This window comes from Electrona antarctica (genome assembly GCF_951216825.1).
Source record: "Electrona antarctica genome assembly, chromosome: 2".
Taxonomy (NCBI): Eukaryota; Metazoa; Chordata; class Actinopteri; order Myctophiformes; family Myctophidae; genus Electrona; species Electrona antarctica.
Genome location: NC_136807.1, coordinates 8,981,363 through 8,993,848, shown reverse-complemented (window position 1 = coordinate 8,993,848; position 12,486 = coordinate 8,981,363). Strand labels below are relative to the sequence as shown.

Below are 12,486 nucleotides of genomic sequence, written 5' to 3'. Positions count from 1 at the left end.
TTGAGCCCTCAAGAGGCGACATCAGGCATTTGTTAGTGGAAGTTGGGGTTCTATTCCTCCCACATTAACAGTTTCTCTCACAGAGATACTGTCAGACACTATACCCACATATGTTGACCAAATTTGACTGAGGGACTGCCATTGAATTTTCATGTCATATGCAGGGAAGCAGGGAATCATAGCTTCAAATTGACATATTGGTTGTTCAGTTTGACCGACCAGTTTTGGAGATATGGCTTATAGAGTAATGTCTTGCAGAAAACAGAGAGTTGAGAAAACAGGCTTGAAAGGTTCACTTCTGTGGTCTCTAACATTACACCTAGCTACATGTTTAAGCATTTATTTCATATTTACATGTCAATTTCAGCTCTGACACTTATTTCAGACATGCTCTAGTATGTGAAGAGTCTGCCTGTGCTATTAACTCATCAACATTATGCCAATTTGTCATTCAGGAGGCGTATTCTGTGGCTCGTCAATTCAACCTGATTCCACCCATCTGCGAGCAGGCAGAGTACCACATGTTCCAGAGGGAGAAGGTCGAGGTTCAGCTCCCAGAGCTCTTCCACAAGATAGGTGAGCGTATCTACAGTATCTGCTGCAGAGGTCGGACGTGGACGGAATGTCCACATCATCAAACGTGTTGTTAGCGGAGGCCGTTACAGTATGAAAAATTAACCCATTTTGACCTGAGATGTTTCTATGTCAGTCGTTCTTCGATTTTTCAAAAATAGCAGACCTACAAGCTCGTAGCGCGCCACTCGGTGGCGCGCTATGAGCTTGTAGATCTTCTATTTTTCAATAGCTAACACCAAAAGGGGTTCCCGCCCAAAATGGGTTAAACAAGGGTTTGCGTCAATGTGCCCCGTTTGTGTGTGCCAGGTGTCGGAGCCATGACGTGGTCCCCGCTGGCGTGTGGCATCATCTCAGGGAAGTATGACAGCGGGATACCGCCATACTCACGGGCCTCGCTAAAGGTAACGTTCAAACCCATGTAGATAACCGAGTCAGCTCTGTTGTTGAATCCTTATAGGCCACACAGTGTAAATGGACCTAAATGGACCTTTATGGGTCCCAATGGACCCTTATGGGTCCATTTTATGACACCGTTTTACAGGTTCCATTTACCATTCACTGTGCAGCCTCCTGGTTGATTCACCGTGTTGTGGATGTGTGTGGGGTTTGACTTCATATGTTGTGAGCTAGTAGATTCTGTAAATCGTCTTCTGAGAGCAAAAACAGTACGGTTGTAAGAACCTTATTTGAAGGATAGAGCCGTAGCATACGGAAGCAAATCCAGAACCTGTAAATGGGGAGGGGGGGGGAGACTGTCGGAGGAACTGTGTCTCTGTCCTGAGCTCTGTGTGCTGTGCCGTCTGCAACAACAGGGCTATCAGTGGATGAAGGACAAGATCCTGAGTGAGGAGGGGCGCCGTCAGCAGGCGAAGCTGAAAGAGCTGCAGGCCATCGCCGAGCGGCTGGGCTGCACTCTGCCCCAGCTCGCTATCGGTAACCAGAAACACCCTGCCGCTCTCTCTTTTTCTCTCTGTCTGTCCGTCCCGATCCCATGCGTACTGTACGTACTGTACGTACTACGTACGTACAGCCGCCCCCTTTATTCCGTCGTTTGAAAGTGTTTCCTCCTTTGTTATTGTGTTCTTGTCTTGTTTTTCATTAGTACTATATAGACGAATATCAGTTTAAGTCCACACTAATTATCCATAATGTATAAATGATAGGGGGTCAGGACAACGAGGCCTTTTCGTGGAGGGGTCAGAATAACATTTGGACTTAAACTGTTATTCGTCTATAGTACGACTTTATTGTGTCTTTGGTGATGGAATTCAATGCGTGTTAACAGGCTTAACATCTTTATTTGCATTCACATTTTACAAGAAATTCTTTAACACAAACAATAGTGGATGCGCAAACTTGAAAAGCTCTACAACAAGTGCTTCAGGATACAGATCACGGGTACAGAAAGCATCGCCTTCTCCATATATGGCGACTGCCAATTATTGCAGACACTGAACATAATTTTGCCGATGCCTTAGCTCTCGGCTTGGGCATGCCTGCAATCTGATTTATGGACATTACCGAGGCTTCCAAATATGAACACAAGTGGTTTACATTTGTAGCCAAGCTGTATAATAGCATCCTTAAGACGCTGGTACTTAAGCACCTTGGTAAGGAATGCCTCTTCCAGACTGTGGTCAAATGTACATGCCACTTCAAAAATGGTCACTTCTCTACTGTCCTCATCAACAACAACAATATCTGGTGTATTAGCTGTGACATCTGAAAAGGCATCATTTTCATTATTGTGCATGAACACACACACGCACGCGCACGTGCGCGCGCACACGCACGCGCACACACAGTGTTGGAGTTCCCTGTGGTGCTCTGAACAGATGGCTTCACTTCTCATCTCTAGTGAAAACTGATCTAGCGTCTCCCCCCCTCTACATCGCTTCCCACAACAACAACAACAAAAACAGTATACCCATGTGAAAATATACACACAGAACAACCAGACACGTGCACATGTGCACCTTCAACCAGGAGTTTCTTTCATAATGCTGTTCTTTGTTGTGGTTCGTAGCTTGGTGCCTACGAAATGAGGGCGTAAGCTCTGTTCTACTGGGAGCCTCCAGCACCGAACAACTGTTGGAAAATATCGGAGCGATACAGGTGAGGCAGCGCACACGCACACACACACACACACACACACACACACACACACACACACACACACACACACACACACACGCACACGCACACGCACACGCACACACACGCACACACAGAGTTAGGGACCATTATGACAGTCATGGATTCATGCATTTGAAGTCACCATTCATTAGAGGCCCAGGGGTAAAGGTAAGCCTATCTGCCCACCATCTGCGGTGAGGCTCACTGGGGTTCCATTGCTCCATGGTGCATCCGGCTTGGCCTTATGAACAAATGGCTGTGTTCACTGGTGGGAAGCCGGCACGGGAGAGGAATATCTGTCCCTGCAATGGATGAACCTTATAGAGCACTGCGGCCCCCCAATTTATATGCATTTGGCCGCAGATGCATATAAATTTGGCCCCCCATCTGAAAACATTTTGTGCTAGGGGACTAGTCTATACCATGCAAGATTTGGGTTGTTAAAATGTTTCACAGACAGGCCCGGACGGTTGGCTCAACCGTCTGGGCACCTAGGCTGCCAAGCCAGCCGGACGGCGTGCCGCGGGTTCGACTCCCGAGCCCGACGGCCTTTGTCGCGTGTCACTCCCCATCTCTCTCCCCCTTTCCTGTCTATTTATTTACTGTACCCTATCAATGAAGGCAAAAAACGCCCAAAAAATATTTAAAAAAAATAAAAAATGTTTCAGACAAAAATTAATGACAAATTCACGTTCAACTAGCCGATGTACGGTATAGTGTTAAGTGATCAGATGGGTGGGCCATAGTGATAAGTGGTCAGATGGGTGGGCCATGAACGCCTTTAAGCTAAAAATAGGAAATACATTTTGAAAGTAAAAGGGGTTAAGTATGTGTGTGGGTTTTATAAATATTCAACCAAAGTATTGTGACCGAATAATAATTACATTTTGAACACAGGTTGTTTTCCCGATTTAGGCCATAATGTTTCCACCCGACAGTGAAAAAGGATAACGTGTTCCATTCTTTCCTTTAGCTAAAAGCAAGCTGATGCTATCGCTTTCACTTCAGAAGCTAATAAGGTCATGCTGCATCTATATGGTCAAAGGGAAAAAAGATTATACCGATTTAGCATCAAGTGTCATGGCTGTCAGCAGCAACAACTGTCTTGGGTCTAATTTGATTTCTGGGTAGATTCACTCAGTGTGCTTTTTTTTCTCTCCCAACATTGTTGGACCCTAAAGCTATTTATAGCCAGATGGGGAAATCTCCTCACTCGGGCGCAGAGCTCATTTGTTCGGCATCATGTCCTCCTCCCATCCATTTAGTTGTTTACATAATGTGTGTGTGATTATTATAGGAATGAGAGGTATATACAGTACAGTAGTATACATTAGCTTTGTCTAGCTGTGTTTGCACACATTTTGTAGGTCTTTTTTTGTTGCTATTTTGAGTATGAATGAAACACAGAAGAGGTATACTGTAGGTAAGCGTAAAACTCAAATCAAAACAAGATAAATAAAAACAAAATAATGAACTTAACCCATTTTGACCTGAGATCAGATTCTAAAAATGTCTTCTACATCCTGGCAACTGCCAGGATTCTGAAAAAGCTATGTTTCGTTCTTCGATTTTTCAAAAATAGCAGACCTACAAGCTCGCTTGTAGATCTGCTATTTTATGCTAAAGCATAACATAATGCTAACACCAAAAGGGGTTCCCGCCCAAAATGGGTTAAGATTCTGTCACTAGATTTGCTCTGACTGAACAAATCTATGTACCTGTACCTCTTCGGGTACAGGTACTGTACCCGAAGAGGATTTAGGTTTAAGATAAAAACAGACTCTGGAAGGGACTTTGAGCCCACATGATCTGAAACCCAGCGGTTCAAAGGCACTGGTGTCATTTGAGATCAATTTCAGCTGAGCTGTATAGTAAGTATACTGTACCACTGAGCTAGCAGGGGTAGGCAACCTTAGGCACGGGTGCCAACATTTCCACAGTGAAGGGTGATGATCACTGGCACACACTGGCATAAGTGTGAGTGAGAGGATTTTTCTTTTTAAAAGAACATAAAAATTAAGCTCTCTCAAATGCATGCAATGCACAATTCTACATTCATTCAAACTGAACTCTGACTGGGGAGGGAGTCTGGGAGATGGGTGCATTATTTTGAATGATCATTACAATGTCCTGATGTTAAAGAAAATAGTCCAGAAGAAAGAAAGAAATGTTGTTATATTTATGGACAATCAACATCTCTTTTAATGGGTTTTATTTTTACGAGGTGTCAGTCATAATTCAACATAATGTTGTCATGGCAACACTGACTATCAAGAAAATAAAAACAAGCGTACGGCACTTCAAGTCAAAGTTTTGGGTCCATTAGTTCAGTGGTCACAGACCAAATATTTTCTGCCATGGAAAGATTTGTGTTGTAAAAATGTTTAAAAAAATGCCCACTTTGAGAACCACTCCATTTAATTTGCTTTGGCCCAGGTGGTATCATTCTATCACTGCGCTTTTATGGAATATGCGAATATAAGCAACTAATAATTCAATATTTTGTTTTCTATTTCTTTCACAGGTTATTCCAAAGTTATCTTCATCCATTAACCACGAGGTAGACAGCATTCTGGGGAACAAGCCCTACAGTAAAAAGGACTACAGAACCTAGAAGACTACAGATCCCAGCGGGGGACCATCTGCGATTCAGCTGCTTCTGATTGAGACCCACCAAGGCACATAGGAAACATATAAGCCATTTTGATGAAACAGAGTTGGGACAGTTGGCAGAATACACACAGTCAAATCTTGCGTGTTCATTTAACTCTCACAGTTATGAACGGATGAAATAACGGAGGGTTTTATTGTGTAGAAATCAACCAACTGAACATTCTAGTGTTTCCAGGTCTTCTAAAGACCTTGATAAGTGTATGGTTTAGAAAATGCATTAAAAAGAATCCCATTCGTTTGAACACCCTACAACCCCTAAAAAGAAAAGAAGTATAGAGGAATATAGAGGAAAATACTGATAAGCTTTTCTGTCCATTGTCTAAATCACTCATGCACTTTATAAATAAACTATTGTAATCCTTGAGCAGTTCCTGGGTAAACCAAAGCTGTAAGATACATGTACAGACAGTACAGCATGGACGGCAGTCTGTAGACAATGAAGACAACAACAACAAAAAAGCTTTGGAGATACCGGTTTAAATTGCGTTAATTATACTGTATCACGCAAATGAATAAAGCATTGCAAAGTAATACTGGAATAGGGAACAGCAGTATAATGCATTTCCTCTTTAACTTGGTGAGCTCAGTGTCCCTTTAAGTGCGCGCGTTGAGTGATGGCTGGTTTTTCGATTTCTTTGCCAATTGTTTTAGCACATCAAAATGTTTCAGTTGGGCTCCGCACACAACCTATGTCATAAAGCAGTATTTTTCTTTCTCATTAATCAACCCCAAATTCCAATTCACAAAGAATCAATTTGACATCTGAGAATCACCCAAATTGCCCCTTTCTCAATTTAATTGATCTTCAAGGGTTTCGCAAATGGTGCACTATCCACACTTTTGTCCTCAATAGTTGCCAGTAAACTCTGATTTATGAATTACTTAGTCATCTGACAGCGTCATCTGTCATCTGATCTCCAAGCTCACAACGCATCACAATGCGACACGTTGTGAGCTTGTACATGAGCTATTTTCGACACACGACACGGTCGTACGGTAGAGAATATGAGCATAACCATAACCTAAGTAGGGGCTAATGGAGTCTGCAAAGCACTTATCCAGACACAGGCCCCTGCCCGCCTTCCTCTTGTCTCCTCCAATACAAGCGATGTTAACCTGAGTGCTTATTTTTCCTTCCCTGTGTGTTATTCCACAAGACAGGGTTTTGTGATCGCTCATGCATTTTAATCAAAGTGAAGCACTAGCTCTGCAGTTATGTCATACAAATGGACACAGTGTTGTGCTGCTGTTGCCTCTCTCAGCACTATGTATACAGTAAACCCCTCCAAACTGTAGTCGTACGTATCATAGGTGGAGGTTATACTTTCGATTTCATTCTTAATACTGCAAAATCTAAATATAAAAAACATGAATGATCAATGTCGCGAAGGACTGGTTCCCTATTGAAATTTGACAAGCCATCTGCTGATCTGCTGGCTGAATGCAGATAAAATAAATGTGCCACAGGGACCAGTAAATACTCTGTTTATACTCTCCCTATACAGTAAATTTAGAACTTATACTGTATGAGACATAATAGAGCTCACATCTTGTCATATGGTGTGTGTGTGTGTGTGTGTGTGTGTGTGTGTGTGTGTGTGTGTGTGTGTGTGTGTGTGTGTGTGTGTATGTGTGCGTGCGTGCGTGCGCGAGTGTGCATGTGTGCGTGCGTGCGTGTGACTGAGAGAGAGAGAGTCTGTGCTCTAGTGACACTGCACTGTTGCTGTTACTGAGTCAAATGTGTTTCCATCAAAGCCAAAGATGTGCTGACGTGCTTACAGTAAATGCATAACATAAAGGCACTGAGTTTAGCTTCTGAGCCCATTTTAAAGATGCTACTGTACACCATCTTTAAGATGCATAATGAGCTGTGAGGCTGTTTGAATGTGTACTTCATGAGATCCCTTGGTGAAATGTGATTACCTGAAACATCATCTGGCATCTGCTCACCTTCATCCTCCCATGCAGTTAACCCAGACAGTTTTCTGAAAAAGCTATGTTTCTATGTCAGTCGTTCTTCGATTTTTCAAAAATAGCAGATCTACAAGCTCATAGCGCGCCACCGAGTGGCGCGCTATGAGCTTGTAGATCTGCTATTTTTCAATAGCTAAAGCATAACATAATGTTAACACCAAAAGGGGTTCCCGCCCAAAATGGGTTAAAGTGTGCCTAGTAGATCTAATATGGTGATGGACTCATCTTGGTGTGTGGGGGAGCCAAACATCTATGGCACTGCCCCATTCACCTCCCCGTTGACCTTCTCCCCACCAGAAAAATTTATCCAAGCCCCCAAAACGTGTAGCCAGCCACCAACCTGGGATATTAGGCTTCTGGTATTCTGACTTCTGAGCTATAGAGTGTGGCTTTATGATGACATACCAGAATTGCATACAGTGGAAAATGTCTCCATCTGTGGCTCTTTTTCTGAGGTGTTAGTGCCCTCTTCAGGATAAGTTACAGAGAAGTGCATGAACCATTTAGTTCCACTGTAGCCTATACTGTATACTGTATATGGCCAGTTTGTAACAGGGCGATATTTTATGCACTGCAATGATATCCTACCGGAATATAATTTGTATTAAGAGGACTATATCTGCCTTACTTCACGGTTTTATAAAGACCGGTAGCATAGTATGATGCTCAGAGGCAGTTGGTGGTGTCTGATGATAAGGTTCCAAAATGTCTCCCCGCTTCTCTGAAAAATAGAATATTATGCCACACTATTTTCAGTGAAAGATATTTCTTCGCTTTCCATCCTCTTTTCATCTTTTTCGTGAGAGCAGTGCACAAGATGATCCATAAGTCTTTTCTTTACTGAAAACTTGCCAGAGAATACATTTATATTTAGTAAATATAGTAAATCCTTTATAGTTAACACTCAGTATTTTACCGTGTAAGCGTATCACCTATAGTTCCATGAATCCTCATCAACTACCAGCCACAAATAGATCAAATTGACTCTGAACATAATTTGAATGCGCTTTCAGGATACTAGCTTAATCCAGTAGTTGAAAACAGAGGCCTCTATATTCAAGAGTCCTAGATCACTTCAATTTCGCATGGAAACTAAATGATATGAAAATAATCAGCACTTAACTTTAAGAAGAAGAAAAATTCCTTTAACAACATGTGTTGTTATTCCTTTCGTTTGACTTGCTTGATGGGCTTCGATTATGTGACTTGAGGGAGCGTCTGGTGACGTGTGTCGGCGCCATATAGAGGGTATGCGCGTGACATCATCATCAAACCCGGAAGTTATGTGGGAACGCAACTGAGTGGCAAAGAACTACTTGCTGGCCGTGACAGCCCAAAACATCCAAACAGAAAAGTCTTATCCGATTGCATTAAACGACATTAAACAATGCTAAACTCACTTTGCCACTCACGTTGCCACTCGATTTGCCATTCACTTTATGCATGCGCATACCCTCTATAGTGTGTCATATCCCTCCCCTTTTATATTGAGAATGGCGGTGTGATTGCAGCATGATGCACTTCTCAAATCACCCTTTAGGTGTAACTCACCATCCGTCTGGTGAGGTACAGTCAAGGCATGTGCACTTACAGTAGAAATAGCACTGATGATGACATGAGGCAAGTCATGCCATTGACGATCATCTCTCTTGAACTATAGCTACACGTTTAAGCCACTCACTAGCTGAAGCCTGACTCCATCATACAGCGGTGTCTACTCTCGACGCCAAGTGACACCGTCTGTGTGACTAATTAAGCTTATAAGGCAGCTGAAAAGTCTTGCTGAGGACACACAACTTTACTTGATTTGCTGAAGCTATTATAATAGGAGCATATGGGACAATGCTGGGTTCTGAATTTGTTTCCGTTTATATTAGGTGACCATGTTATATTTTTCGTAATTTAAACTACAATAAAAGGGTGATGTATTAGTTGCACGGCGGTGTCGTGCACCCAACCTATAGCCGACGAGCACGACGAGCTTGTAGACAAAATGAGTTTAAGTACTTCTATTTTCGGCGTGCAACCAATTGTAATGGCCCTTAAGCAACACTTAAGGGCCATTACCATTACACTTATTTAATTATTTATTTTTAAATACTTTTGCATGATATTTCTTCTCTGGTGCCATCTTCCATTAGTCTAACAATTGACAACGTTTTCATATTTTGTCCATATTATTTCCTCTCTGTCACAGTTAAAGAACCACTTCACCACTTTTCAACCTATCTTCATATAATAGGTCCTCACTAATAATCATGATAAAATGGCACAAATGTTTTTCTACTCGGTCTGTGTCTCATAGGAGGGCTGTGGGCAGTTCAGAGACCCGTCCACCAGTGACATCATCGATGGGGAATCCAAGCTAATAGAAACTGCAGGCTTTCTAGTCCTGAAAAGTTGCAATACGATAATGGAAGCCACCATTCTCACGATAATAAAAATCTAAATATTTTTCTAAAGAAATCTTGTTTAAAAAAATATCTACCTAACGATGATGTCACTGGTGGACGGGTTTCTGAACTGCCCACAGCCCTCCTATGAGACACGGACTGTGTAGGAAAAAAATGGTGGCATTTCATCATGATTATTAGTGAGGACCAGTTATATGAAGAGAAGTTGAAAAGTGGTGAAGTGGTCCTTTAATATACTCATAACTACTCACAGAAACATTTCTTCATGTATCTATTTTTCACCAGTGTTTATTATTTTTGCCTCATTAAGATTTTCCCACATTAAGCCTTTCACTGTAGTACTGTATGTCCTGGAAATATAGTTACTCTTGCATTTCATAAAGACAATGCTATTTCATGGTCTTATTTTTCTAATTTCACACAAAAATAAAATGTGCATAATTATGAGGGGAGAGTGTATTATAGTTCTATAGCTACTTGTACATTTGCAATCTCTCCAAATGATGTTAAGGATTGTCAGATACTCTATGTATTGAGTGTACATTATGGAGTTGATGTGTTCTTTTTTTTAATTTCGGTTTGCTTGGTATTTTCTTTTCCTGTGTATATTATATGAGCATTGCTTACAGTATTGTGATCGGGACAGGAGCTAATAAAGTTATGTGTAAAGCTTGAGAACTTGTAAAAAAAATAAAATAAATGCTGTAATAAAATCAACATTTTGAAATCAATGGCATTTTGAAGTTGTTTATCGGGGGGGGGGGGGGAGTGGGGGGGGGGGGCTTTAAAGGACTTTGTGTGATTGGAATACAAGAAGACAGCCATTTGCATTTCCTTACAATAAATCTCAACATGTGGCAAAAAGAAACTGGTTTGATGCTACCCTGTCATATACTTGCAAGGCCTACTGTATATGTGCAGGGGTGGAAGAATTAACCCATTTTGGACTGAGATCAGATTCTAAAAATGTCTTCTACATCCTGACAGTTTTCTGAAAAAGCTATGTTTCTATGTCAGTCGTTCTTCGATTTTTCAAAAATAGCAAATCTACAAGCTCATAGCGCGCCACTCGGTGGCGCGCTATGAGCTTGTAGATCTGCTATTTTTCAATAGCTAAAGCATAACATAATGCTAACACCAAAATGGGTTAAGTAGGCTCATCCTTTACTTGAGTAAAAGTACCAAGATAGCTATATAAAAATAAAAACACTCAATTACAATTAAAGGTCCTGCATGAAAAAAATCTTACTTAAAGAAATGTGTATATAAGCATTAGCAGCAAAATGTACTTAAAGTATTAAAGTAATGCATGCATGATTACATCAACTACTTTGACAAGTCAATCACTATTCCACACAGAACTATCATGCATTATGCTAGAGACGAGAGGACATGCAGTACTAGGCCTGACTCACACCTTCGCATCTAGCATACAACATTGATGCATGCTAGATGTAAACAAAAGGGTTTGTTTACATCTTGCCCCAATGCATTTCCAATGGAAGTCACATGGTTTGACACAACATTTGTGTTGTATGGCTTTCGGCTGTGTTTCGACTGCCCCCCTCCCCCTCATACAACACAAATGTTGTGTCAAACCATGTGACTCCCATTGGAAATGAATTGCGAGCTTGCATCAGTAAACAAGTCTCATGCATCAGCTATACATCAATCTGTTGTGCACGTGTGAGTCAGGCCCTACTCTGTTTATGGCTCTTTTGATGTCTGATAAGGAACTGAAAGCCATCTCACCTGGTCTTATGTTCATATGGGCCAAGCACCCTAATGTATTTGTTAGTTGTCAGTCACTTTTTACAAAACTTGACATGAAACTCACAACAATTGGCCAAAGGGTGGCGCTAGCAATCAATTGAAAATACAAACTTTGAACAGGTATAACTCATATGTCCTGGCTGCACAAGGGGGTTCCACTTCCACCGCGCCGGTCCGTTGCATTCCAGGAGCGTCACTGGTATGAGGTATAGAAGGAAGGCACTAGAGCAGACTCAGTCTGCTCCAATAACTCCTGTGCGGTTTGACCTACACTCCTACAGCCATGAAACCTCATTACACATATACGTCTCCTGAGGACTAACGTTGCCACTGTGACCTACTGAAATATAACCTCTCTGACCCGCTTAGACGCTATTTAGAATTTTATGAAAAATGGTTAAATCCAAACACCTCCTGACATTCTTTAGCAATATACTTACACAAAACCTTCTATGCACAAACTATGGACCCATATCGGTCTGTCACTAAAGGGCGAGGTCACGTGCACGCATTCGCCTGGGTGGCGGCAGACTGCTGGGCGAGCGCTGGTGCTTTGGCATGGGGGTCAGATCAACATATGAAATTAATTATGTACTGGATATATTTGGAGCGTGTCTTGAGTGTACACTGTACAGGGTTTGATGAGGTCTGGCCATATATGGAGCATGTCTTCAGTGTACAGGGTTTGATGAGGTCTGGCCATATATGGAGCATGTCTTCAGTGTACAGGGTTTGATGAGGTCTGGCCATATATGGAGCATGTCTTCAGTGTACAGGGTTTGATGAGGTCAGATCAATATATGGAATGTCAGAACAGGTCATCTCCATATATGGAGATCTAAGGGTGGCAGTGGGGGCAGTGTCTTGAGTCTACTGGGTTTGATGAGGTCAGATGAGGTCAGATCAATATATGGAATTAATTGGTATTGACCATATAGCC

General features: G+C 41.9%; 1 protein-coding gene and 1 long non-coding RNA gene across 6 annotated transcripts in view; both read left to right on the top strand.

Moving 5' to 3' along the window:
* LOC306943428 (voltage-gated potassium channel subunit beta-2-like) overlaps nucleotides 1-7,347 on the top strand; it is a gene marked incomplete at its 5' end in the record, with an annotated part of 118,302 nt that extends 110,955 nt beyond the window's left edge. For all 5 annotated transcript variants that reach the window (XM_079529746.1, XM_079529743.1, XM_079529742.1 and 2 more), the window contains 5 exons: nucleotides 456-576; nucleotides 883-977; nucleotides 1,389-1,509; nucleotides 2,603-2,691; nucleotides 5,237-7,347. In XM_079529746.1, coding sequence (XP_079385872.1) covers nucleotides 456-576; nucleotides 883-977; nucleotides 1,389-1,509; nucleotides 2,603-2,691; nucleotides 5,237-5,326 — 516 coding nt within the window. In that variant the 3' untranslated portion in view covers nucleotides 5,327-7,347. The remainder of the gene's footprint in view (nucleotides 1-455; nucleotides 577-882; nucleotides 978-1,388; nucleotides 1,510-2,602; nucleotides 2,692-5,236) is intronic.
* Nucleotides 7,348-8,795: 1,448 nt separating this feature from the next.
* Nucleotides 8,796-10,504, top strand: LOC306939035. Its single transcript, XR_013791820.1, has 2 exons — nucleotides 8,796-9,549; nucleotides 9,995-10,504. It is a non-coding gene; the product is annotated as an uncharacterized lncRNA (long non-coding RNA).
* The last annotated feature ends 1,982 nt before the right edge of the window (nucleotides 10,505-12,486 follow it).